The 23,819-nt window shown below is 41.6% G+C and overlaps 1 protein-coding gene across 22 annotated transcripts; it reads right to left on the bottom strand.

Annotated features, from left to right (window-relative positions):
- Nucleotides 1-275: 275 nt before the first annotated feature.
- On the bottom strand, nt 276-23,493 carry add1 (adducin 1 (alpha)). 22 transcript variants are annotated; one of them, XR_004555266.1, is made up of 19 exons: nt 23,348-23,493; nt 16,445-16,653; nt 15,442-15,604; nt 15,051-15,202; nt 14,629-14,709; nt 14,343-14,492; nt 14,097-14,240; nt 13,872-13,970; nt 13,378-13,551; nt 12,439-12,789; nt 10,003-10,098; nt 9,800-9,892; nt 7,263-7,419; nt 6,737-7,072; nt 5,782-5,877; nt 4,188-4,203; nt 3,444-3,477; nt 3,060-3,113; nt 2,394-2,553 (listed from the first exon to the last, which is right to left on the bottom strand). XR_004555266.1 is itself a non-coding variant. In XM_034122735.1 (19 exons), coding segments are annotated over exons 2-17 (2,322 nt in total). In that variant the 5' UTR covers nt 16,640-16,653; nt 23,348-23,493; the 3' UTR covers nt 2,489-2,553; nt 3,444-3,477; nt 4,188-4,202. The 22 variants fall into 22 exon arrangements, 21 of the variants coding, with proteins under 21 accessions (XP_033978616.1, XP_033978617.1, XP_033978618.1 ...); XM_034122735.1 differs by lacking the exon at nt 3,060-3,113 and adding an exon at nt 4,887-4,920 and having other exon boundaries at nt 2,489-2,553; XM_034122729.1 differs by lacking the exon at nt 3,444-3,477 and having other exon boundaries at nt 2,319-2,553.
- Nucleotides 23,494-23,819: the final 326 nt, after the last annotated feature.

Raw genomic sequence — 23,819 nt, 5'->3', positions numbered from 1 at the left:
TTAGTCAACGTGAGATTTTTTTTGAATCCCCTGTATTTGTTTTTTCATCAACTAATAAACAGTTGAAAAAACTAAATGATTTATTTCTACTATTTTAGAAATTCTTGATGTATAGGCCTATTTATTTTACTAACTCACCAGTTATCCAGCATGATTCCCCTTTATATACTTCGAATGTTGACTCACATTATGATTGAGCACTGATGGAGATGGCTCACAGTATTATTCTACATTTCCACTGAGATTTTTTATAAATGACAACAATCACACAATGCTGATTTTCAAGGTAAGTGTTTGTTTTAATTCATGGTTGTAAAACAGCCAGAACTATGAGAGAAGAGAGGTGGAAGTATTATGTCTGTAGATGGTATAATGATGAGAAACATTTCAATTGGAAGAAGCTCAGACAGAGAAAACAAATCAGCATAGATGTGATATTTAATAAGAAAAACCAGACTAGGATGAAAACCATGTCTACAATGACTTTTAGTTTTGTTATCAGCACACTAAAGCTAAAATATAACTGAAATAAAAGGGTAGTTACAGTGACTTAAAGGACAGCACACACACTAGGCACTCTACAAATGCACACCTTCATGAGTTAGATATTCTCAGCTTGTATGCAATAGTGTAGATGCACCATCTGTCGTGAACAAAGGTTTATTCAGCGCTTCAGATTAGTAGAAGCTTCCCGTCACGAGTTAGATAGACTGAAGACTAAACAGTCACTTAACAGGAAGAATAAAAACAAGTTAGGAAGCAATGCATGGAGATTGGCCTTTGTATAAATGCCCTGCAACCTTAAGCACAGATAATTTGCGATACCATTATTGATTATACATCAGTGACATAAAAAAAAATGCTTTTCCAGTGTACATTTTGTCTATACTGCAGCTGGAAACACACAGGCATTCGATGTCTATTTGCTCATAGTGGAGTTTTGCACAGGAGAGTCCAGGTTGATAGTTCTGACATACGATTGATCATGCAGCTTCATAATAGTTTTACATGTTCTGTAGCAACTGTATCTATGTTAATGATAGTACATGTGGTCCAAATCCCAAGACAGTGGTTTATAAAAGAGGTTCACAGTGCTCCCTCACAGCAATCATAGTGAAAATACTTGTGAGAAAAAGCAACAAAAAAAAACATCATAAAAGAAAACTGAAATGTCACACATGTAGCTTTTCTGCCCGTTTCTGAGAAGGGGATAAACCAAAAGACAAAAGTAAAACAAATGCAGGCTTATATAATTAGAATAAATGAAAAACATTTAGTGAGAATTATTTTGTACACATTCCTTCATACTAAAGAATAACAGTAAATATATAATCAGCCCTTGGAATAATCAACAATGCTTGCTGACGCTTCCCGGGATGACTCACACGTTGTTGTGACCCACGCTAAAAATCTCTCAAACATTTCCATGTGCAGGTTTGCAGCACCGCAGAATTATCATTTTGGAGACATTTTAAAACCAACTTCCACATCATATAAAAGATCTAAAGCACTCTACGACATACCTGTAAGCTAAGGCTGTGTTAAATGCTTTAGGGTAGAAGATTGAGTTTTGAGACCCAGATGGGATTTAGCTTGAGGATGATTGAATGAAAAACAGGATTATGGAGACATTATTATAGACTTTGTATGACTGCATTTCCCCATAAGTAATGAACTGTTAACAACCCAACTGTAATTCTCCTGGCCTTTTAACATGTAATTACATGGGTGCACAGCTGCAGAGGTAAAATTAGCACTATGTAATTTGTAGTTCTTGCTGTCTAAATGTACCACCAGTTAAATGAGAGCACAAGCTTCTTCTGAATTCACTGTTTTTAAAAGACACATTTTTTTGTTGTTTATACAATCCCAATACATTCTAGTGGTTACAACAGTTTAGTATTACTCTTTAAAAAAAATGAGGGCAATAAAACCCTTAAACCTCACATTTAGTGTTTGGGCCTGTGGTAAAATACATGCATCAAAGGCCAGATGGAGTGGACAAGACAGAATGCATCACTCACAACTTAAAAAGCCTCTAATAATTAAAAACCTTTGCAATCAATCATTTTTACACTGTATACAAAATTGGCACACACTAACGAGGAAAAATAGGTTAATAAGCCCGCGACAAATGATATCAAAACAACAAAAAGCATAACTGTGTGTGTTACTGAGGCTTGCTCAAAGGGTGCAATGATAGCAGACAAAAAGCTGAAATGAAAAGAGGCAGCAGCAGCCAGCCGTGAGGACCGATCCAACATTCTCCAATCTAGGACTCCGCAGTCTTTTTCTTGTTTTTCTTTAGGAAGGAAGGAGTGCGGAACTTCTTTTTCTTTTTGGAGGGTGACTTGCTGGGAGACTCTTCTCCCTCCTGGTCACAAGCGTCAGCGGGTTCCTCACCCTCGGCTGCGTCTGCGGGGACAAGGGCGGAGTCTTCTTCGTCAGGAAGTGCCGGGGCATCGGAGGGGTCGTCAGGTGTTAAATCTGGAAGGGTCTGTCTCAGGGTGGCGGCGTCGCTCTCATCCTTATACGTTTGATCAGGCAAGGACTCTGTTGGGGGGAGAAAGGAGGGAGTTATTGATGGGGAGGGAGAAATTATAGCTCTGCGCCGCTGAGCTCACTCCCCACAGATCCACCGCTGAAGAAGCTGTTAAATTCAAGATGTGCTACTCCAAAAAAGCATTTACTTTAATTCCTTTAATTTTATAAAATCTATTAGAACTGAATAATTAAATCAGTTCAAGTTAACTTTGAGAAATATTAGGAATACAAAAGTCCCACTTCCAAAGGCAATATTAGGCATTAAATTAACCAAATAACACAGCAGCCGCCTTAACAGACACCTTTCCTCAAGCCAAACCAAGCGAACAGTCCTTCTTACATTACACAACAGAAAGGCATCTCTCCAGGACACTTATTTTGCTTCTTACCTTTAAAAATAAGCAATAGAAAATAAGCCTTTGCTCTCATTATTAGGGATTTTGTTTTCCTCCCCGGCTCCTTTTATTATCCTTATTCACACAGGCACAAGCTGGTACACAGCATGCTTATTTTACCTTCATTTAAACAGGCACATCTTAATGAGTGCAGTTCCCTGGCTCATTTGCACCCTGTGTACAAACAAACACAAATCAAGGTCTAAAACACAGAGAATATTGCAGGTGTTTTTCAAAGGCTTAATAACATAACCACACAAGCGTGATTACATAACAAGTTAGGGGCGGGTATCGAGTTAAATCAGTTCAAAACTGTCGCAGCTCTCATGGAGAGAGTTTAAATGAGGACTTGATTAATCGTTTGACAGCAAACAAATCCAGCTGCTGAGAGTATAGAAACCACTCTCACAATGAACTACAGTCTATCAATGATTCTTGAAATGATAGATTATATGTAGTAATGCTTAATTGTTACATAATCTAAAAATAAAGCATAAATCTCACCTTTGTGTTTGTCCAAGAATGCTACAGTAAACATCTGAAGAAGATTATGAACAAAAGAAAATGGCTACATGTTCTTAAACATTATACAGGGCAACATATGGGCCCGACAAAGCAATATTTAACACCTTTTTGCAGATTATCAATATTTTAATGTTAAGTCAGGAAGTGACGAGACCAATTCACACAGCTAAGCCAAAGCTTAAAATCTGCAAACTTCAGTGTTCAGCTAAGATAAAAGGTTGCTGGCTAAAAACGAGAAGCTGGTCCAATTCTGTCTGGAATCATGCACCCATCACCAGTTAGTTAGAAAAGCCTCTGTCATCCTTTAGAAATACTCCCAGCAAAAAGAGTTAAGAAGCAACAAGTGCTGGTGCTGCATCCAGAAAGGATTAAACAGCATCCAAACCACTGTCTCCAGCTTATGTCCAAGCTCACACAGTGCGGTCAGGTGCAAAATAACTACAGCTTTTTTTCGATTTTAATATAGCTCACATGCTACAGAGGCTAGCAAGAAAACCTTTATCAAGACCTGAGAAAACACCACACAGCCGTCCTTATTTTACATCTCTAGAATCTGTCTCTCAGAACAGATGAACACACAGATGGATAAAATGGACTAAACAGCACACAGCCAAAGCATCGGACCTCAACCATCTTTAAATCTAAACCGACAGTCTCAGCAAAGCCCACAGCAGCAGGTTTGGTTTGGTTTGAAAGCCACACCCATATAAAGCACTTGTGTACCTGGTAAAGGACTCTTCTGTAAGACAAACAAACATTTTCAAAACATTACCTGATGCTTTTTCATGAAACACAGATATACAGTGATATATAACATTGATAACACAGATATACAGTGATATATAACATTGATAACACAGATATACAGTGATATATAACATTGATAACATGTGCATAATGTGCAAGAGAGGTTGGTTAATTTGACAGTGAGAAGTTGGCAGGAGGAAAAGAGAGGTTATCTAACAGAAAAGGTTTGGCGCGTTGTGAGGTTTACTTCAGGAACATCCTCATCTTTTGGTTAGACCAGGTCACTTTAATTTGGGCAAATTGGACTTTAATGCGTAATATTAAAGATCTAAAAATCCTGCCGACTAAAATGTTAAAAGGAAATGAATCAAAATAACAATTTATTGGTATTTCTAGCCATGATTTGTCTTAACATAAACTGCAATTAGTGACTCGTGGCTAATTACAATAGAAGGAGGAGCTCTGAAGTAAACCCCATCAAGACCAAGAAAGAGACAAAACATGGTTAAAACTGCCTGAACAGTCTCAAACCCCGGAAAAGGGTTAGTTCAGACCACAGAACAGCTCTACTAGTGAAGCCATGCAAAGAAAAAAAGGAAACGGGGATCCAACATAGGCATGAGGGTGACGGGTAATCAAGGAGGGTGGTTAGGAGGTGGAACAGTACGTACTTACTATGGCAACAGGTACTCTTTTGTATTTCCATCTCCTGATTGTAATCGCAGCCACAAAGAAGAAAAAGCACAAGTAGAAACAAATGTCTATGCAGATCAAACCACAGGCACAGTGTTAAATTAAAAAATAAATAAAAATGTGAAATAGGAGAAAAAAAAAGAAAAAAACACCCAAAGAAAATCTTAAAAAGAATGGTTGGGAACCATTCTTAGTAGACTCCAAAAAGATGGAGAATGGAGGTGAAGGGGTAAAGGATACTGTACATAGAGACATGTTATATTACAACATTTCAGGTATTAGATTACACCTGCGACCAAAACTGCTCCTCCCTCATGCTGATTGTAGCTTCAAGATTACTGGAATAATGCCAATCATTGTTTGAATAAAGATTATAATTTGAATTGTACTACTTGTAAAGCCAGTACTGGTATCATCATGATGATACTGCTCACATAGGTGTAATCCAATGGTAATAAAGACCAAGAGGGAGACAAATTAATATAAAAGAGCAAAAAAAACCTGAAATGTCTGAACTGGGGCCCATAAATAAATGTTTATCTTTCAAAATATATCATATTTTTTCTATTTAATGTCACTCACTATCTTTCCAAAAATATTCCATCAAGACAAGTGATGTTGTCCAGATGAATGCCTCCTATTGTCCACCTCTCCTAGCATAGACCGGATGAGATAATTGAAACCTCTTGGCCTGTTATTACAGAAACACAGCACCTGTAGTAGTATTATTAAAGAACACAACATGAACAGACAGGCAGGAGGACGGCAGGAGTCTCCGCATTCCCTCTGTAGTCCCTAGAAAAGCATCAAAACCCAGCAAGAAGACCGGAGAAAACCATGCTGAACCAGGTAGGGCTAGTATGGCGGGACAACCTACCTTCCTCTGCTCTGGCGGGGGTGCTCGGGGGTGTGGCGGTGGGTTTCTGGCTTTTTGGCTCTTCCTCCTCCTCAGGCTCTGCTAGCTGTTCCAGGTCTAAATGGAAATGAAACCGTAAGTTTATCAAAATATATAAAGGAATACACCATCACTAAATGAGCATTTTAATAGGGCGTTATTTTTTTATTGGACCCTGGAAGAATTGTAAAAACACCAACAACACCAAAGAAAAGGGAGGACAACACAAAGAATCAAACTCGGGAGGAAGCTTTAATCAGGAGGACACTGCAAATGCTTTTAGACGAATCACAGGAACAAAAACAACATTAGTTAATCCCAGAGAGGTAAACAAAACAAAACTAGAATCACTTTGATTTGAAATCAGTCAGAGGCACAGGAGGAGGAATGAACACCGACAGAGATTTATCCAGGACAGGTTAGCAGGAAGAGAAGGAGGACACCATTATCTCATCTCCACAAATAGGATGCTCTGATTGGATGACTGAGTTTCCTCATAAAGTAAGCACTGCAAAAGCATATTTAGACTTGCGGAGAGCCCCCCCCCTTAAAGAGAGGGTGTTTGGCATCAAATCTCAAAATGAGTTTTTATTCCTCACGTCCTCTCTACTCAGCTTCTCGTCCAATCAAACTGCAGAAAGGTATCTGATGTGCCAGAGCTCTGATGCCTTGAGAAAAGACATCAGAGAGGGGGGGGGGAACAAATAATCAAGCAAAGGCTTTGAAGATTGAACTGTGGGTAGGGAGGATGCTTGCGCAGGGTAAAAGACTTACAGCAGACTCCAAACCCTCAGAAAAAGGAGAGGACACAGCAGGCGGGGAGGGAGGGAGGGGAGGGGGGGGGGGGTCCCCACACTCTCAGTGCAACAGTGACCAGGGCCGAGCAGGGGGAGGAGGGAAGCGGAAAGCTGGATTTTAGGCCACAACTCCGCTTCACCTGGTGTACCTGGAGCCTGATCTGCCTCTTTCACCGACGGCTCCTTGCTGAGGGCCCGCAGCACGGCGCAGTGGAACTCCTTTTGTGGGGAATCTGGAGCCGAAAAAGCATCCTCTGCGGCCGAAAAAACGTCGTCTGCGCCGCCCTGAGCTGAGAGCGCTAGGGAGGAAGGGGTAGCGGGGGTGGCAGTTGGAGCTGGAGCCCTCCCTAAACTGGGGGAGTCGGTCGCAGAATGCAGAGGGGTGGAGGTGGAGGATTTACCCCTCAGTAGCTTTTCAGCCTCAGGGCAGGGCACGCTGGAGGCTGATCCCCCCTTACTATCGACTCCTGCCTTCACTGTGGAGTCAGGTGTATGTGTGGGTGGAGAGATAACATCACCAACCTGAACTTCATTATGTTGTTGCATGTAATCTATCCACAGTGGCGTTTGAACCAGCTGTGAATATTATTCCATATAACAGAATACCAATGATTGTTTATTTCCACATTACACTGATATTTATTTCATCTCCTCCACTAACTTTACCTTCAGGCCCTTTCTGGTTCTGCTCCACCTCCCTGCGGTACTCGTCCATCTCCCGGTCGGTGAGCTTGGTGAAGGGGTTGGGACCCTGCTTGCTGACGATGACCCTGGGCTGGTACTCCTTCTCGATGATGGCCTTGGATGCGGTCACTAGCTCCCCCTTCAGGACACACAGAGAGGAGGCAGGAAGACATGAGATGTTGAACAGCAATGGAGGTTATGGAAGGACAAATTAATAACTAGCTGCAGTGTCAAGTGTTTGCAGATAGTTTAATTTAAACTGGATTATCAGATTAGAGGCTGTTTACACACATAAGTAGTAGGTAGAGTGGGCAGAAGTGTAAGCCATAGATGAAGAAATGTATGCCGTCATAGCTATCAGGCTATTTTAGAGTTCAGGGAGCTCATGTTATGATCAAATAAACAGGTTTTTAATTTAAGGATTAGACCATTTTCAGGGTCTCATTTTTTTACAGCTACGATGACAAATAAAAAACTTTTACATATTTGAGAGAGTTCAAGTAAATCACATGAAACACAAGAAAATGTTAAGGCGAAGAAGAAAACACATGACTGCTAAAACATTGTTAGTGTTCCTAAAACTCTACTTTCATTCCATTCTGTACAATAGAAGTAACAAACACCACCATTTCAGAGGCTAATCCATGCCATCTGAAGAATCAATGTCAACTTCCAACAATACATTTTGCAACAATGCTAAAAACATGAGCTTTCTCCAAAGGTATCGGACTCTTATGTGCATTAACATGCAGAAAAGATTGCGTCACATCACCATAAAAAACAATAAGATAGAAAATGGCCTCATTCTAGCGCTATTATTCACTTCTATACATGCCCAGAAATCAAGTGCCTGTCTGCAGGCTCAGAGGAATGACTGGAGGATGATGTGAAGTACAGGCGAGTAGTAGTTGTGACTGGAGCAGTAAGTACCTTTCTAAATGATTTAGCAGGACTATAGGACCCCTCGGACTCATCGAGGCCTTCAATAGTGTCTGTACAGTCAGACAGAGGGGCGTCCTGCAATAGTAAACCCAGTGAGGGGGGGGGGCACAACCCAGCTCTTAAAACACCAGCACATTCAGGCAGACGTTCAGAAATACACCTCTCACACACACAAAGGTGGAAAGAGTACTTCCATATCTCACTTATGTCCAGATACTGTTATCAAAGTAATCCTCAAGCACATGTGAGGCTGCTGCTTTCAGTAACATTTGATTTGTCACTGTGAAAAGGCCAGTTTGTCAAAGTTATCAAAACTGTTTCAATAAAAAGACACAATTCTCCCAAATGTGAAGTTTGGAGTATTTAACGTGAGTAGGTGATCTTCAAAATGAAAACACCCTTGCAGGCTTATCTGTAATTCTGCCCGTTTTGAGGTGTGAGTTTTGATTAAAGTAGGGTTTATACTTTATTATCCATTTTTCTCTGCGAGTTACTTTCCACCTCTGCATACACACATACCATGCAGACATAGGCTACACAAGAATTGGAATTGCATGCAAAGAGAGATGGTTCCAGTAAGAGATGTGGCGCTGTGGAAAGCATTGCAGTGATGGAGGCGGTAGCTTAGATCATGCTCTGTAAAGACAAATAATCCATGTGGGGGGGGGACAATCAGTGCCTTATCAAAATAGCAGCACATCAAGGGCACCTCTTAGCTTACTACTGGACATGCACAGTGCTTGCAGGGTTAAACACTTTTAGCAGTTTTGTTTTCATTTACCCATGTCCAGGCAGATACTCATGCTCTTTTGGTTGTCCATAAAAACTCACAAATGGAATTGTTTTTAGCCAAGTGCTCCCCAGCGAAGGGAGGGCAACACATGCAAACTGAACGCAAAAGTGAAATTGTTAAGCAATTTTAAATGTTAACTTCTCAAAAGAGGGTAACGGGTGCATGCACAGAAAAAAGGATCTTAGAAAGTAGAAGACTAGAGTCCAAAATGACTAGTCTGCAAGTGTTGTAGCAGTTACACAGCCTCAACTCTGGTAAAAGAAAAAGGAAAATGGAGGACAAAAACTATGTATGAATATGGACACAAACTGAGCTGGCAGGTTTGGAGAGCAGTGAGGTTACCTCTACCAAACACTACTCACCTGCCAGATTGAAAATCTCTGTGGTCAAAAAAATAACGGGACAGATACAAAAGTCACCCCATGGTCTGAGACACAACATGAAGGACATGTTTAGCTCTGTTTTATAAGTGGTGAGGCTACTGATGCCAGATCGGGTTACAAACAATAAGTTTCAATTCTTTAAGCATCCAATTTCTTCTTTTTTGTGCATGAATGAGGACAACTTTATGCAAAATATTCAAACTTTGCAGCATTTTGGTTTAAGGAGATTTGAGGATCTCCAGTCCTGAACTGAAATTATTGATTTTTTCTGTATTTAAACTGAATAAAAAGGACCAAATAACAAGAACTCTTAAGTTTATCATGCTTATAAATCACATATTCATCTCCAGGTGGGGGTGGCTGCAGCAGGGAGGTTTCTCTGCGGAGGTTCACACACTGACCTGGTTGAAGCTGCGTTCCATCCCGGTCCCGGCACACAGAACCTGAGACTGCGGCCCTGCTGTTGTTATATCCTGCAGATTCTGCTCCCGGATCTACAAAACAAACAAAGATAAACATTAAGTACACCTATGTACATCAGGCGCATCAGATAGTTTCTGTTTCCAGTATAGTAAAGACAGCAAAAATGAGAAAGATGCGTCACCTTATTCCTCATCTCCAGGACATCTTTTGGGTTGGTGTTCAATGGGATGAACTGATTGGCTACGGCAGCCTGTCGGAGTCCGTCTTCCTTTGTCCACTGTAAACCAGAAATATAGTGTTAGAGAACAAGTAAAACCAGCGAACTTACAGACAAAACCCAAGCACAAAAATAGAATTAGACAATATACTAGGCAGGCTTCACAATACAGGAATCATGCTGAACTTAAATGTTGGATGGCTGTAAAAAGGTTTGAATGTAAAAAGTGTACCAATGATGATGATAATGTCTAAATGTTTGGTTTGTGCAGTGGGGTTCACAAATACATTTGAGCAGGCACTACATTGTCAATAGGACTGTTTTAATACGTGAAATTGTGGCAAAGGGCTGAAAAAACGAAGGTATGTGACAAAATATGCCAAAGAACTGCAGATGTGATGCTCACAGGGGTATGTGTTGATGCAAATAAAAAACAACAACCTGCATTATTATAGATTATGGATATAATTTCAAAATAATGTAATGTTCCTATATAAGAGTCAAAACTAAGACACTAGAAACAACCAGATGAACCTGCACAATGTTGCAGGAAGTGAAGTTTAAAGCTGCAGAGAAGTTGAGCTTGTATTGTAACAACATTTAAAAATTGCTGAAATCAATTCTCTGGGAACCCCTCACCTATGACGAGATTTTCAAACATAAGATGCGACAACTAAAGCCTAACAGTGTAGCAGTACCACTAACCATTTGTCATCATCATTGATGTACTATTAGAATCAAAAACAAACAATAGCAGCACACTGAAGATCAACTGAAATCATTACAGGAAGCAGAAAAACAGTTAAAAGGGGTGAGGGAGGGAGTAGTGAGGGATGGTGGAACGATGATGAGGCTGGCTTACAAAGCGAGGGTGGCAGTGAGGGGGGGGGAGCTGGCATCACCATAGTCATTTCCCAGGCTGATACACGACAACAAGGACGACAGAGATAAGAGAGGAACACACCGAGGACACTCGCCAACGTTGGGACAAAAACAAGCCACAACGCTACAAACTGAGACAAGAGTGTATATTCCCTGAAGAGGATGAAACCTTTTTACCGTCTCTATATGTTCCTTTTAAAATGTGAAACAGTACCCCATCTACTTATCAAAAACCTGGTAATGCTCAGCATGATTGAAGGAGAAAAAAGTCAGTACCCTTTTACTGAATGAGCAGCGGGTGAATAAACAAATCAAATCTTCAGCTTTCATGCAAAGTATTTTGTTAACCATTTTAAAAAGGAGGCATGTAATTCGCGGTGGATAGCGTAAGCTCATGACCTCATTCCTGTGTTTACGTAAGCTCGGCTGTTAGCTGCGTAACCCGGGGCTGGATGAGGGGGGGGGGGGTTCTGGATGGAGGCAGCTGGGTTGGGTTGAGTATGGGATGAACATGTAAACGCGATATACTCACTGAGAAAGAGTTTCAAAAACACAACATTTCCTACTTTCCCAACAGGAGATAATCGATTCAAAAGTCAGATCAAATTCAAGTATTTTTCTCTTTTTCTTTTGTTTCTATGCACACAAATCCAGTCATGCGAGCCATGGGGGCTAAAACATTTTCAGAATAAATTGAAACCAGAAAAATAAATGATATATTACAACTAAGAGGTGCTTAACAAAAACAAATAGAAAAGCAGGCTGCATAACTCTTTTGCGAATACATTTTTAAACGTTTTTTTATGTTAAATATCTAATGTATCTGGCATTATTCTTGGATTTTAATATTCTCAGAAAGAGACATGCAACTTCCCTAATTTAAGCGGGTAATAAAAGTCTTATAAATTCATTTTGTGAGTTACCCATAAAGCAATCTCACACTTGAGCTTGAAACAGCCTCGCATCCCATTGCATTTGCATTTTTATTATCATTTTTGCTGAATCATGTTGGAGCAACGAAGTTAACAAAGCTGCACACAAAGAACTAAGAGTGTGTACAGTGTGGTTTGCAGCAACCTCACCGTGTCTGGCTACATTCACCTGCCCTCTGAGGACTCATGCCACACCCCTGCTGCTCGCTCCTCAGGGAAAACATCAACACAAACAATGCATTTCACTACTACACATGCAGTGGGGCATGCTTCAGACAGCTGGCCCGGCATCATGAAGCAGTGGGAGACCGGAAGGGAAAAGGGGAAAAAAAGCGGGTCCACAAATACTCACAGCTACGCTACGAAATAACACAGCAGAAGTAACTGCTTTAGAAAGGTGGGTTAATAGGAAAATACAGTGCGAGAGAGCCGAAAAATAGTGGAAAGTAGAATTATACAGTAAGAGCTTTGTAATAGACTTTTACTCCTCACTGTCCCCAGAATCTCAGGATGCCGACCACCTGCCTACTTCCACCAACAAGGTAGCTGTAAACTCTTTACTATGAACAATAAGGTAGGCACAGACCAAGCAGTTGGTAATACAGCTTGGCACGCAGACACCAGACGAGAGAGACTGCAGCAAGGGTTTCACGTGATCGTGTGTTATGTTCGTCCACACCTTAGGCTTCGACTTGGGGCTGCTGCCGTCGGGCCCGTCCTCGAGCGGCTCGTCGGGCCGCCCCCCCGCATTGAGCCAGCGGGTCTTGCTGCCTTGGCCGCGCTGGAAGCTCTGCTTCAGCGGGGAGCGAGCACCTGAGTCACTGTCCTCCCCGTAGGAGTAGCCCCCGTGACCGGAGGAAGCGCTCTCCACGTCACTGTACTTTTTTGATTTGTTTTGCAATGCTGGGCAGCGGTAAGGGTAGCCCGTCCTGTAGCCCTGGGAAACACGAGAGAAAAACAACGTTTGCAAATGGTGGATAAACTATATATCTATTCTAAGTTTAAAGCAAGGTCATGGAGTTATGACTATGATTTGAAGGAGGAAATAAAAGTGCTCTATTCCCATAAACAAAAATACAGAGTTGCTGGCAAATCAATAAATCAAATGTACTGAAACAGCCTTGCTTTGGCTGATATGACTTTAAGTTTAAAGGTCTCCCATTATACTATTTTTAGTCATATATTATAGGTCTCAGATATATAAAAAAACATGTCTATGTAGTGTTTTGCTCAAAATATCAAACAGATCACCCATTCTAGCCATGCCTCATACCCCTATATTTCAGCCCTGTTACTAAAGTGCTGATTCTGGGTCCGTAGCTTCAGATGTAACCCGAGCTGCTGCTGGCTTTGGAAAACATGCATGAGCTCTCCTCTGTGAAGAGAGAGGGTTCCAGCGGCAGATACTCAGCTAAATGGTAGAATTATGTTTTTGGATTCATTGTGTCTGTCAGGTCATCAAATAGGAGAGGCAATACTAGCTTTTCCTGCCTCGGAACAGTTTCCCCCTTTCCTTTATACTCACCAAGTTGTCGAGCATTCTCATGAGAGCCTCAAACTCCTGCTCCCCGATTTGCCACTTGGGGTGTACAGAGGACCCGTCCCCAGCTGGCTCCGGGACCCTCGGGCGTGACTTGTACTTTGTTGGGTCCAGCATCACCAGATTATCTGGCCCTCCAGCGCTGGCCAGTGTTCGCACCTGGAAGAAATTGGGAGGGATACCGAAGGAGAGACAGATCCAGAATACAGAAGGAAAATAAAAAGTGGACATGAGGACAAACACAAAGACACACACACAGACGTCAACATGAAGAAAGATGAACGTATATGAAAGTGTGGAGAGACAAGAGACAAAGACAGTTGTTGTGAAAAATACAGACAAACATATGGAGCCAAATATAACAACCCAAATGAAAATAAACAGCTCAAAAGGGACAATACTCAAGATTATTTCACATAAATAAGTGTCCATTATTTCAGAGGGAATGTCCTTTATCATGTCCTTAGTGTGCATCCTACCTGAATCTCACAGGCGGTAACCAGATTGTGGATGTAATAGAAAGCTTCCTCCACTGTTTCGCCTACAGTCACCAGGCCATGGTTCCTCAGGATGAGCACCTGGAAGAGAGGTAACGTAAAATATAGAATGAGCAGGTTTTACAATGAAACTAATACATTACAAAAGGACATTTCCACTACTACATAAGCAACGTTGATCTTGTTTTCATTTTATAGTGCGGTTACCTTTCTGTGAGTCCCAATGTTCTTCTGTATGACAGCAACCTCTTCTTCATTCACCAGTATGCCCTGGTAGTCGTGATATCCCACCTCCCCCAGGGACAGTGCCTCAGGTGAGATGGGCAACAGGCCGCATTTCATGGCCGAAACCTGCAACAGTCAGAAGACCACACAGTATACGACATAAGAAAACAACTTGTCAAAGTCTGTGTTTATAATGGTTATAATCCCAGAGTATAGACTGTCCCTTACCGCAGCACCCGCAGATGTGTGTATATGTACGATACACTTGACATCGGGCCGTGACGCGTAGATGGCAGAGTGGAGAGTGAAGCCCGCCTTGTTCACCCCGAGGTTGGTGCTCCCCCGGTCCACTATCTCCCCCTGAATGTTCACTTTCACCTGCACAGCATGACAGAAAAACCATACGTTTAATCAGATCACTTAGCTATGAGTTTCACTTGTTTAAACATATTAAATGTAATGAGAAGGGTACAAACTACTGAAAGAAATGTACATAGACAGAACAGATTCTCACCAGACTGGAGGCGGTGACTTCACTGTACAGGAGCCCAAAAGGGACAAGTAGGAAGCGCTCCTCATCTGAGTTCACCCTGACCTAAAGACCAGAAGACAGTCACATTAGATTATAGTGTTACAAACATCAGAGCACACTCTCTGAGATCAGATGCTAAGACCTTTACATGCAGCATAGCAACAAAATATAACATTTTAACAGATTAAGAGACACAAGGAGGTAAAAGGTATGATAATAAAAATAAATTAAATACTGATTCCTCTTGGAAAGATAAGACACAAGACTAAGTGTGCTTTGTTAATCTAATAAAGCTATCAGTAGTTCCTGTTTGCAATTAACCAATGGATGCAAAGGCACTAGATAACTTATTTTTCACTCAAAAAACGTGATGATTATCTAAAGAGTGCTTTAGCCTCTCTTACTGTGAGGTGGTTGTAGATGAGCTGGGACCAGCCGAACAAGTCAGCCAGCCGATAAAAGGCAGCCAGCTTGCAGCGGAGAAGCTTCTCGCCCTTGTCATAGGAAATAGAGTCTGAGCCACGCAGATCGTTCACTGGAGTCACCATGCCCAAACCTGAGAGGAAGACATGGGTTATAATGGATAAAATACTGTGCAAGGGGGGGGGGGGGAAGAACCATTCCTGATTGCAAGAAAGTAAGAAATATCTCAGTCACAGATAATAATAGTTAGTTGGAGTCTGCCTACTGAAATCTAACTGGACTCTCGGCATACGCTGCATTAGTCACTGAGAGCACCGATGAGTCAGGGCTGCCAAAGAGTCACAAACAGTATTTCTGTTCGCTGCTGCTTACTCATGTTGAGCGCCGCCATGCCTCCCTGCGGTGCGGCGGGATACATGGAAGGCATGCTGGTGGTCATGAAGTCTGCGATCTGCTGCAGAGCCAGAAGGCTGGTGGGCGTCTTCCCCTTCTTCAGCTGATCGTTGATCATCGTCTCCAGCTCATCGCAGAACGCCTGCGGGGCATCATGGAAGACACAAAAGTAGACGGAAAAAATATAAAAAGACTTGTGGGTAAAATGACCCAAAAAACCTGGTATAAGTTTGTTTCAATGCTCATTTACACCTATATTAAAGGTAGGGTAGGTAAGTTTGAGAAACCGGCTCGAGATCGCTAGAATTTGAAAATACACAACCGGAGAAAATCTGCCACTTCCTTACAGAGCCCCTCCTCTAACACACACGAACGCGCACATGACCAATGAGGGCACGAGATAAGTTTGTGCACAGATGGAAGGCTGACAGGCAGGTAGGCCATCCAGTTATTTAAGCCGGGCCGGCTAAAATGATTGGGTGCTTTTTACAGCATTACGGCTTCCACAGATGACATTTTATGGATTTTTTGTCAAAGCACTTAAGATATTCATTGCTATCGGGATGTTAAGAGCATTCCATGGAATATAACAAAAAGTGTATCTCAAGCCGGTTTCTCAAACTTACCTACCCCACCTTTAAATCATTTTAAAATGTTCATTCAATTGTATAAAAAAGATGATATGAAGAGTATTTTGAGTATCAAACAAATAAGGAATACATGTGTGTAGACATCGCACACACACCTTAGGTCTTTACACAGTGCAGTTCTGTGTCCTGTGTATTCAGCTCGTCACAGACATACTTTTATAGGCGAATAAACTGAATCTATCATGTGATGTCGAAAAGGGCTGCTGCTTTTACAGCAAAAGCTCCTATTCACATTTTAACATTGTGGTTCTGGTAGATGATGCTGTGACCGTAGAGCAAACGTAGTGAATGTTAATGGCTCTGAATATATTTCATGCGTCTGTTCCACTGACCGGGCTCTGCAGTATCATGGAGACCCTCTTCCGTTGCTCCATCATGTTGAAGTCCTGCCGCAGGTCGGGGGCCATGTTTCTCTCCCTCTGGTACTCCGGGCTGCTCTCGTCCACCCGGTCGAAGTACCTCTCCTTGTGGGGGGCTGTGGTGGGAGGGGGGGCCGTCACCACGCCGGCACCTGAGTCGCCGTTCATCCTGGGCTGGCCTCCTGTAAAAGGGAGTGAAGCTTGTCATTTACAATTATAAAAAGGGGTGTACCACAAATGTGTAAAGGAAGTATATAAATAACTTGAAATCATCTCAGAAATATCCATTAGGAGACATAAAGATAAAAAAAAGATGGGCAAAGAGAACGTTTCCCTTTGTACATGATCAGTCATTAAACCAGAAAACCAATCACACAGACCACTCTCTCCTTTACTTCCTGTCACGATCATGTGACCACTCTTTCAAGCTGCTCATTGATTTCCACAATGTGTTTCCTGGAATCACAACAACACCACTCAGCTGTCAAGGCCGGGCAAAGGAAAGGGAAACAAAAACTGGAAAATATGACCAGGACCCTTGGAAAAAACATTAGGGTCAAAAGTGTTCATATTCACTCAGGAATGTCTAATTTCATTTATGGAAGTGATTAATACTGTATTCTTGGGGTTCAATAACTAACATTTAGCTCAACATCATGTGTAGACTTCAATTGAGAGTGACAGGAAGGGATTTAGAGACATAAAGGGAACAGTAAGACAGGTTGCCTATAGATCCATGCCCATCCAGCTGGCTGGGTGTATTTAAGGATAGTCTCCAACTGTCTATCAAAGAACAGGCTACTCAACTCTGAAGGACAGATTTATGAGCGCAAGGAAATGTGTCTGTGCAAGCATGCATGGGTAATGTGGGGTTGCTCTGGCAGAAACTGATGCAGCCCATTAGTCGGCATCAATACAAATGTCCAGCCAAAACTACCATGACAACTGCAGACCAAACCCAAAGCATGCAGCACCACACTGAGAGCCGACAGAACCCCTCCCCATTTCTTTCCACTTTTATTAGTCTTCTTCAAACACAGCATTTTTCTACACATATCGGGTCACCTACTCTTTACCGAGGTTGTTGCGTTTTAAACTTTTTGGCTAATTCTAGTTCAACAATGTTTTGTCCAATTTCACCTAACACTAAATCAAAAGGCCCTTGAGAAAACTATTTAAAACAACAGAAAATACCTTTAAAGACACTCTTTCTTTTGGTAAAATGGAAATATAAAGTGAAATACAGTATTCAAAACACATTTTCTTCCAATTTGTATCTACCATTTGTTAAGTAACTTGGAAAAAATATTATATTTAGAAGTTAAATAAAAAAGAAAGTCCACATCAGATTGTGAATTCCCCTTAAGTCAAAGACTGGCCCTTGTCAGCCTGGTTTACAGGAAGGTGGTCTTCATGCTTCTTGACTGTGTGTCTGATCTCATTTACTTTGCTCCGAGTTGTTTATGCTGCACTTGCTGTCTGTTGTTCACTTCGGTGTTTATTGCTAGTAGCAACGACAGGAATCAAAAATGTCTGCTGACAACAGGAGAGCTGCAAAAAAAACAAAACTGATGAAACATTCTTTCCAGTTGTTTTTTTTGTTTAAAGGGGGTAATATACATGTACACAAATTATTTTTTAGCACTTAAACCATCATTTAAAATCAATATCAACGTTCTTCTTGCTCCCAATGACCCATCTCTATGCATTAAAGCACTGCAGGGATTGTGTAATAGGATCCTTTCAATGGTCTGGAGACTCAGTCCAACACCGCAGTGCACATGACCACAAAATCTGCCAACACCTGCAAATACAGGATGAATTAACCAGTAGCATCACTAATACTACAGGAGCAAGGAAGGGGGTATCAAACAGTGTGCGGAAATCACCTCCAGAACTTTTTAATAGGATTGTTTCAGGCAGCATTGTGGATTAACAAACATAAGTAAAAATGTAGATAAGTAAGGTACCATCCACTGCCATCGCAAAGAGCGTTTGTTTTATTGAACTAATTTCCTGCTGCACTCCCTTCCCTTAAAATAAATGAATCCCTCCAGCTGTGCAACACTACAGACACCACTCCAGCATGAACATCTCTAGAGCATTTTCTATGGTGTAAACTATGTAAAAACAAACACCCAGGTCCTTCAGTCGTTCATATCTTTTGGACAATCGATCAGTCACTCCCACCCTCATCCACCTACACTGGTTGCCGGTCAAGTCCCGTATATCTTACAAAGTACTCCTCCTCACCTACAAGTCCCTCCATGCCCTTGCCCCCCAGTACCTATCGGACATCCTTCACCCACATGCCCCACCCCGGAACCTGCGGTCCTCAGACTCTGGCCTGCTCACCACTCCCCGCACCAAACTGCGAACCTTCGGGGACAGAGCCTACAGTGTGGCAGCCCCCACCCTCTGGAACGCTCTCCCTGGGAGATTCGCAACATCCCCACACTCGACACCTTCAAAAGGGCCCTCAAGACCCATCTGTTTGCCAAGGCTTTCGGCCCCTAATCGATCTGTTGTTTTGTCTGTCTGACTTGTTTTGTTATGTTTGTTTTTGCGCTATTACTGTACAGCGACCTTGGGTCCCTTGAAAGGCGCTATATAAATGCAAGCTATTATTATTATTATTATTATTATTATCAGTAACAATTGGCAGTAGATGCAGGAAGCTTTCTCTATCTGTGCACGATGGATTCATCTCATAAACCACAGGCGCCCCCGCTCTCCAGACCCCCTGCTTCTCATCTCTCCTCAGATATGTAGGTGCAGAGGATCGGCTATCCTCCACTCCTGTGCAATCGCTATGGAAACCAAACACATTACCATGGAAACACGGGACATCCTTTTAAAGATTGCCGTTATGTAAGACCAGCTGTAGGCCCACATCACGCTGCAAGCCAGTCAGTGTCACAATGTGCACAACTTCAATCTAATGTGTTACTCATTTGGCATTAGAATAAAAACATGTCAGGGACCCTGTGTCTTTCTCTGGGAGATTGTTTAAGATGCGAGTTAATTGCCAATTTGAGTTTATCTACATCTTCTTTCATGCCATGGTACGGGACAGGATGCGGAAATAACTCTGAAGAAAAACCCATAGCATAGACCAGTTGAAGAAAATACAGAAGAAATGAACGTCGACTTGTTCATTTATTTGTTTTTGTGTGCCCACAGGTGGCTGTTAAACAAGTGATCGAATTTGCTCTACCTGATTGGCTAAACTGATGTTTTGAACTTGCAATGACACCACTTACTGCAGAGGTTTCCGTTCTGAACAGTTTGCTTCGAGACAATAATGTAAAAGAAAAAGGAAGATATATTAATTGTTAGAAGCACCAGCCTCTCTTCTCCCCAATGCCTGGCTTTTGGTCAACTTTAAAAAGAGCTAAGTGTACATTGTGTGCATATTTCAATCATAATTCTCATTTGAGAAACGGAAGCTTGTACATAAACAGCATTTGAGCATGACTAAGCTCTGTGAATAAAGAAAGAAATAAAGATCCATTTAGTTTGTTCCAAAAATATGCCAACCAAGCAATCAGCAGTGAAAAGATCATTATGGTGTGAAAAAGAAAATGGCCTCAAAGTCTTGCTGGTTCTTGGTGTGTGTGTATGGGTTTGTGTGTGTGTGGGGGTATATGTGTGTGTAGTTTTCAGACATTTGAGAGAAGCACTCCGACAAGGCTCTTTATATCTCTGAGCTGAATGCCTGTCATTGCTGGGGACGAAGAATTCATGAGCAACTGCTTTAGAGTGTGTGTGTGTGTGTGTGTGTGTCTAAAACTAGGAATGCTTTAAGTTTCGTTATAGCACTGCCCCATGTATGTTCTTGTGCACATGGTATAGCGTGCAGCCTATGTACAAAAGCGGGAAAAGTTTGTAATATTTTATGAGCATGTTTCAGCTCTAAATGCTATCGTTTGGTTCTTACCTATACAGTCTATGGTTCTTAGCAGGGTTAAAGGAATAGACTATAAGACACTAAGATGGCAGCAAAAAAAATAAATCCCAAATCATTTTTTATTGTTGGCCAAATGTTCTCATCTGGGACAAACGAACCAAGTTGAATATGTGAGTTTAAATATCCTAGTTAAGTTATGCACACACAGCTGAATGCAACCAATGTTTACCATTTCACCCTGCTATTGTCCTTGTATTGATCTTTTAACGTTTTAAGTAATCAATATGTCGTGGTTCACTTCCTCTTGGAAGTCAGATGGACTGCAGTAGGATTATAATTCTTTGGCATCCACTCACTCACTATATTGCATTAAGTCTTTATCCATTTTCCATTATGTAATTACATCACACAGTGTAGTTTCCAGGTATTTGTGCTTTGACAGCTGATGCTAACCATCTGGAAAAAAGTTAGAAGCTCACAGGAAAAAAGGAACTAGAATGATATTTGGAAGAGGCTATCATTTATGTTTTTATAATAACTATGAATCAAATAACATGAGGGGCTCACTTTTAGGGGTGAACCTGGGGAGGGCCATCACCAGAATCTGCAACTCCCTTAAGCTTTATAACACTTTTGGGTATTTTCACTGGTTTGGTTTGTTCTTAACGCTCTAGCTTTTGTTTTTAGCTGCAGTGTGTAGATGCTTTTGTTGAAAAATTCACTAAAAGTCCACTAATCACTATTTGTTCAGCACTACATGGTGAACATACAGTTGCATCTAATTGCTACAAAGACAGATATTTCCCTCTGCTTTGGTAAGAATTGTCACCTTTTCTACCCTAGAAATAGATGAAAGATCATCAGATCGATTAGAACCAAAAGAAACATCAAACTAAATATAAGAGACAAGTAAAAAGATCCTGGGACAAAGTCAACAAAGTCCTTTTATTTAAATGCAGTCTACTATATAAGCTTCACCATCGCCTATGGGAAAGGTATTATCTGCTACACACTACCAAGGCCAGGCCAGCGATGTGCAGAGTTAAGTGTGACTACAGTGGCTCAGGGTTTATCAGGCTGTCGTATGTTATATGGGACTGAGTGGTGGGAGATTGCTCTCTGAAACAACACACCCCTCCCTGTGCATTTTCCTTAGTCCCACTCTGACCTATCATGGTGTACATCTGTATACACTCTGAAAGCTAAATATTTGACCCAAACACAGACACATTTATTGACACAATCTTTAGTGACCTCTGTGGTGTGAATAGAAGTTCAAGGATGACTGTTTTCGCATCTCGTACTTAAAAAAAAAAGAAGTCTCCTGCTAAGTGATCTCATATGGAGAGGAAGGAAGTAGAGAGTGAAATCGAGAGAGAATGGACTTGAAATGAGGAACACATTTTCAGCTGCACTGCAGTCAAGGGTGTGGGCGTGGGGAGTGGGAGTAAAACAAATACTCTGTATCTGGAGTGTGTGTGTGTGTGTGTGTGTGTGTGTGTGTGTGTGTGTGTAATGTAGTGTGTGCAGTGGGTGGCAACATGGAGCCGGACTGACACAGCTAGGCTCCACCTTTGGGAGTTTAACTCATTCTAACAGAATTACCAGATCCAGGGAGTAACCATCCCTTAACACTCCGACATTTTAACTTGGCAGTTTGGCTTTGCTAATCTTCATTCAGTATTAGAGGGAAGGGACTTCACTGTGGACTTAAAAACAGAGCGAGACACAGCAAGAGTTTTGGCTAAACACAGACAAATAGTTGTCAACAAGGCATACTTCACCCATTAAAAATGTTGAGGTTATTATATAACAGTCCATCCCCATTCTCACTCTTACAAGAAATGGACAATAAGTGTTGCAACTAACAAGTATTGCCATCATTTATCATTCCAACGATAATTTATATTACCATTTGAATCTGTACCTATATAAAAATGTAAGAAAATAGTGGAAAAAGGCCCTCACTTCTCAAAGCCCAAGGTGACTTGCAAAACTAGAAAAATAATCAAACTCAATATTATATGAAAACAGATACAGGTAGCAAAGGATCACACTGTGCATCTTAAAGCTATTGGGATCGTTTTCTTTTGATAATAAATGTGTGAATCCACTAATAAATTAAGACATGCAGAATATCATGGTATAGCTTCATTCATCAGTGCTCATGTACAGAGTATTGTCATGTACTATCATTGTATGTACACTGTATAATATGATGTATGAGGTTTAACTGTCTTAAAGTTTTCATCTTTGGTCTATATGATGCTTTGCTCAATGTACTTCACTTTAAAGAGACTTGACTTTGCTACTGTAACAACACAATGTCACATTAGGATAACTCAAGTAGCCTACTCTATTTGGTGCAGTGTGAAATTGTGTTTCTCTTATACTGATAAAAGAAGGATGCCAAGAGAGGTGCTTAAAAGAAAATGAATATGCACACACAGTGTATTATTATGCAGGACATAGTGCCAACAACAGGAAACTGCTCCATTACAAGAGCCCAGACCCTACTGCTTTAACTCACGCCCAGACTACACACAGACAGACACACTACATTGTGAAAACACCAGCAGGCCATATTAAATAGCTACAGCAACTGTGCTCATGTGAACTGCAAAATAATGCAACCCGGGCCTGCTGTGGAGCAGGGCGGGCTAACGGCGCACACACACACCGGACACAAAGTGTTGGTCCTGGGCTGTTGTTTAGCATAGGAACCGTCCAAGAACAGGCGAGATTTAATCAAACTAACCCGCAAAGATATTTGTTTTAAGGTGAGAAACCGTGCACAGCCGTCTCTCTGCAGCCTGCACCGAGCAACATACTAGCAAAACAGTGAGAGTCGCCAGACTCGCCACACTGAAACACAACGAGACTGTGGAACAAACATTGACAAAACACACACACGGGTAGCTTTGAACAGCTCAAATGCAAACAGTATCGATTATTTCCGAGCTTACCCTCTCTTTGATGTGATGAAATGAATAAACAGTGACCGTTGAAAGCAGGACGGTGGGTTTCACTATCTTTATCCCTACCCTGGTGATCTCAGAGTGGGTTTATCTCTCTACGCTCGTCGTCCCTGCGTCGCTTCAACGAGCCACCATCATCCTACTTGGGTGCGGCAAACTGGTTAATTTGCGGCTGGCTATTGGTCAACCAGAGCCACGTGACAGCATCGCCAAAAGTGATTGGCGAATCAGCTGTTTCCCCCGCCCATCAGAAAAAAACGTGTTGTATAAATACTTCCATGGTTTGTTTTTTATTGCTAATGCTAAATCCATGGAGTTGATAAGGGTAGATTTATGGCGGAATGCACCCTCACGGTCGGTTTTTAGCCCGCTTAAATACCTAAAAGAGGGGTAGACTTAAAACTGTCCTGTTGGAGGCAAGTAGTGGAAAGTACTTTTACTCAAGTAGCCTACTGTATTT

Source organism: Trematomus bernacchii, unplaced genomic scaffold (genome assembly GCF_902827165.1).
Source record: "Trematomus bernacchii unplaced genomic scaffold, fTreBer1.1, whole genome shotgun sequence".
NCBI lineage: Eukaryota > Metazoa > Chordata > Actinopteri > Perciformes > Nototheniidae > Trematomus > Trematomus bernacchii.
This window is presented reverse-complemented; position numbering and strand designations above follow the sequence as displayed.

What these genes read in the sequence shown, in the direction of transcription:
- add1 (XM_034122725.1), bottom strand. Translation starts at nt 16,639, where the DNA reads ATGAACGGCGACTCAGGTGCCGGCGTGGTGACGGCCCCCCCTCCCACC. An exon ending in ACACATCTGCGGGTGCTGCG is followed by an intron (nt 14,241 to 14,342) that starts GTAAGGGACAGT and finishes TGACTGTTGCAG; the next exon opens with GTTTCGGCCATGAAATGCGG. An exon ending in ACATTGGGACTCACAGAAAG is followed by an intron (nt 13,971 to 14,096) that starts GTAACCGCACTA and finishes CCTCTCTTCCAG; the next exon opens with GTGCTCATCCTGAGGAACCA.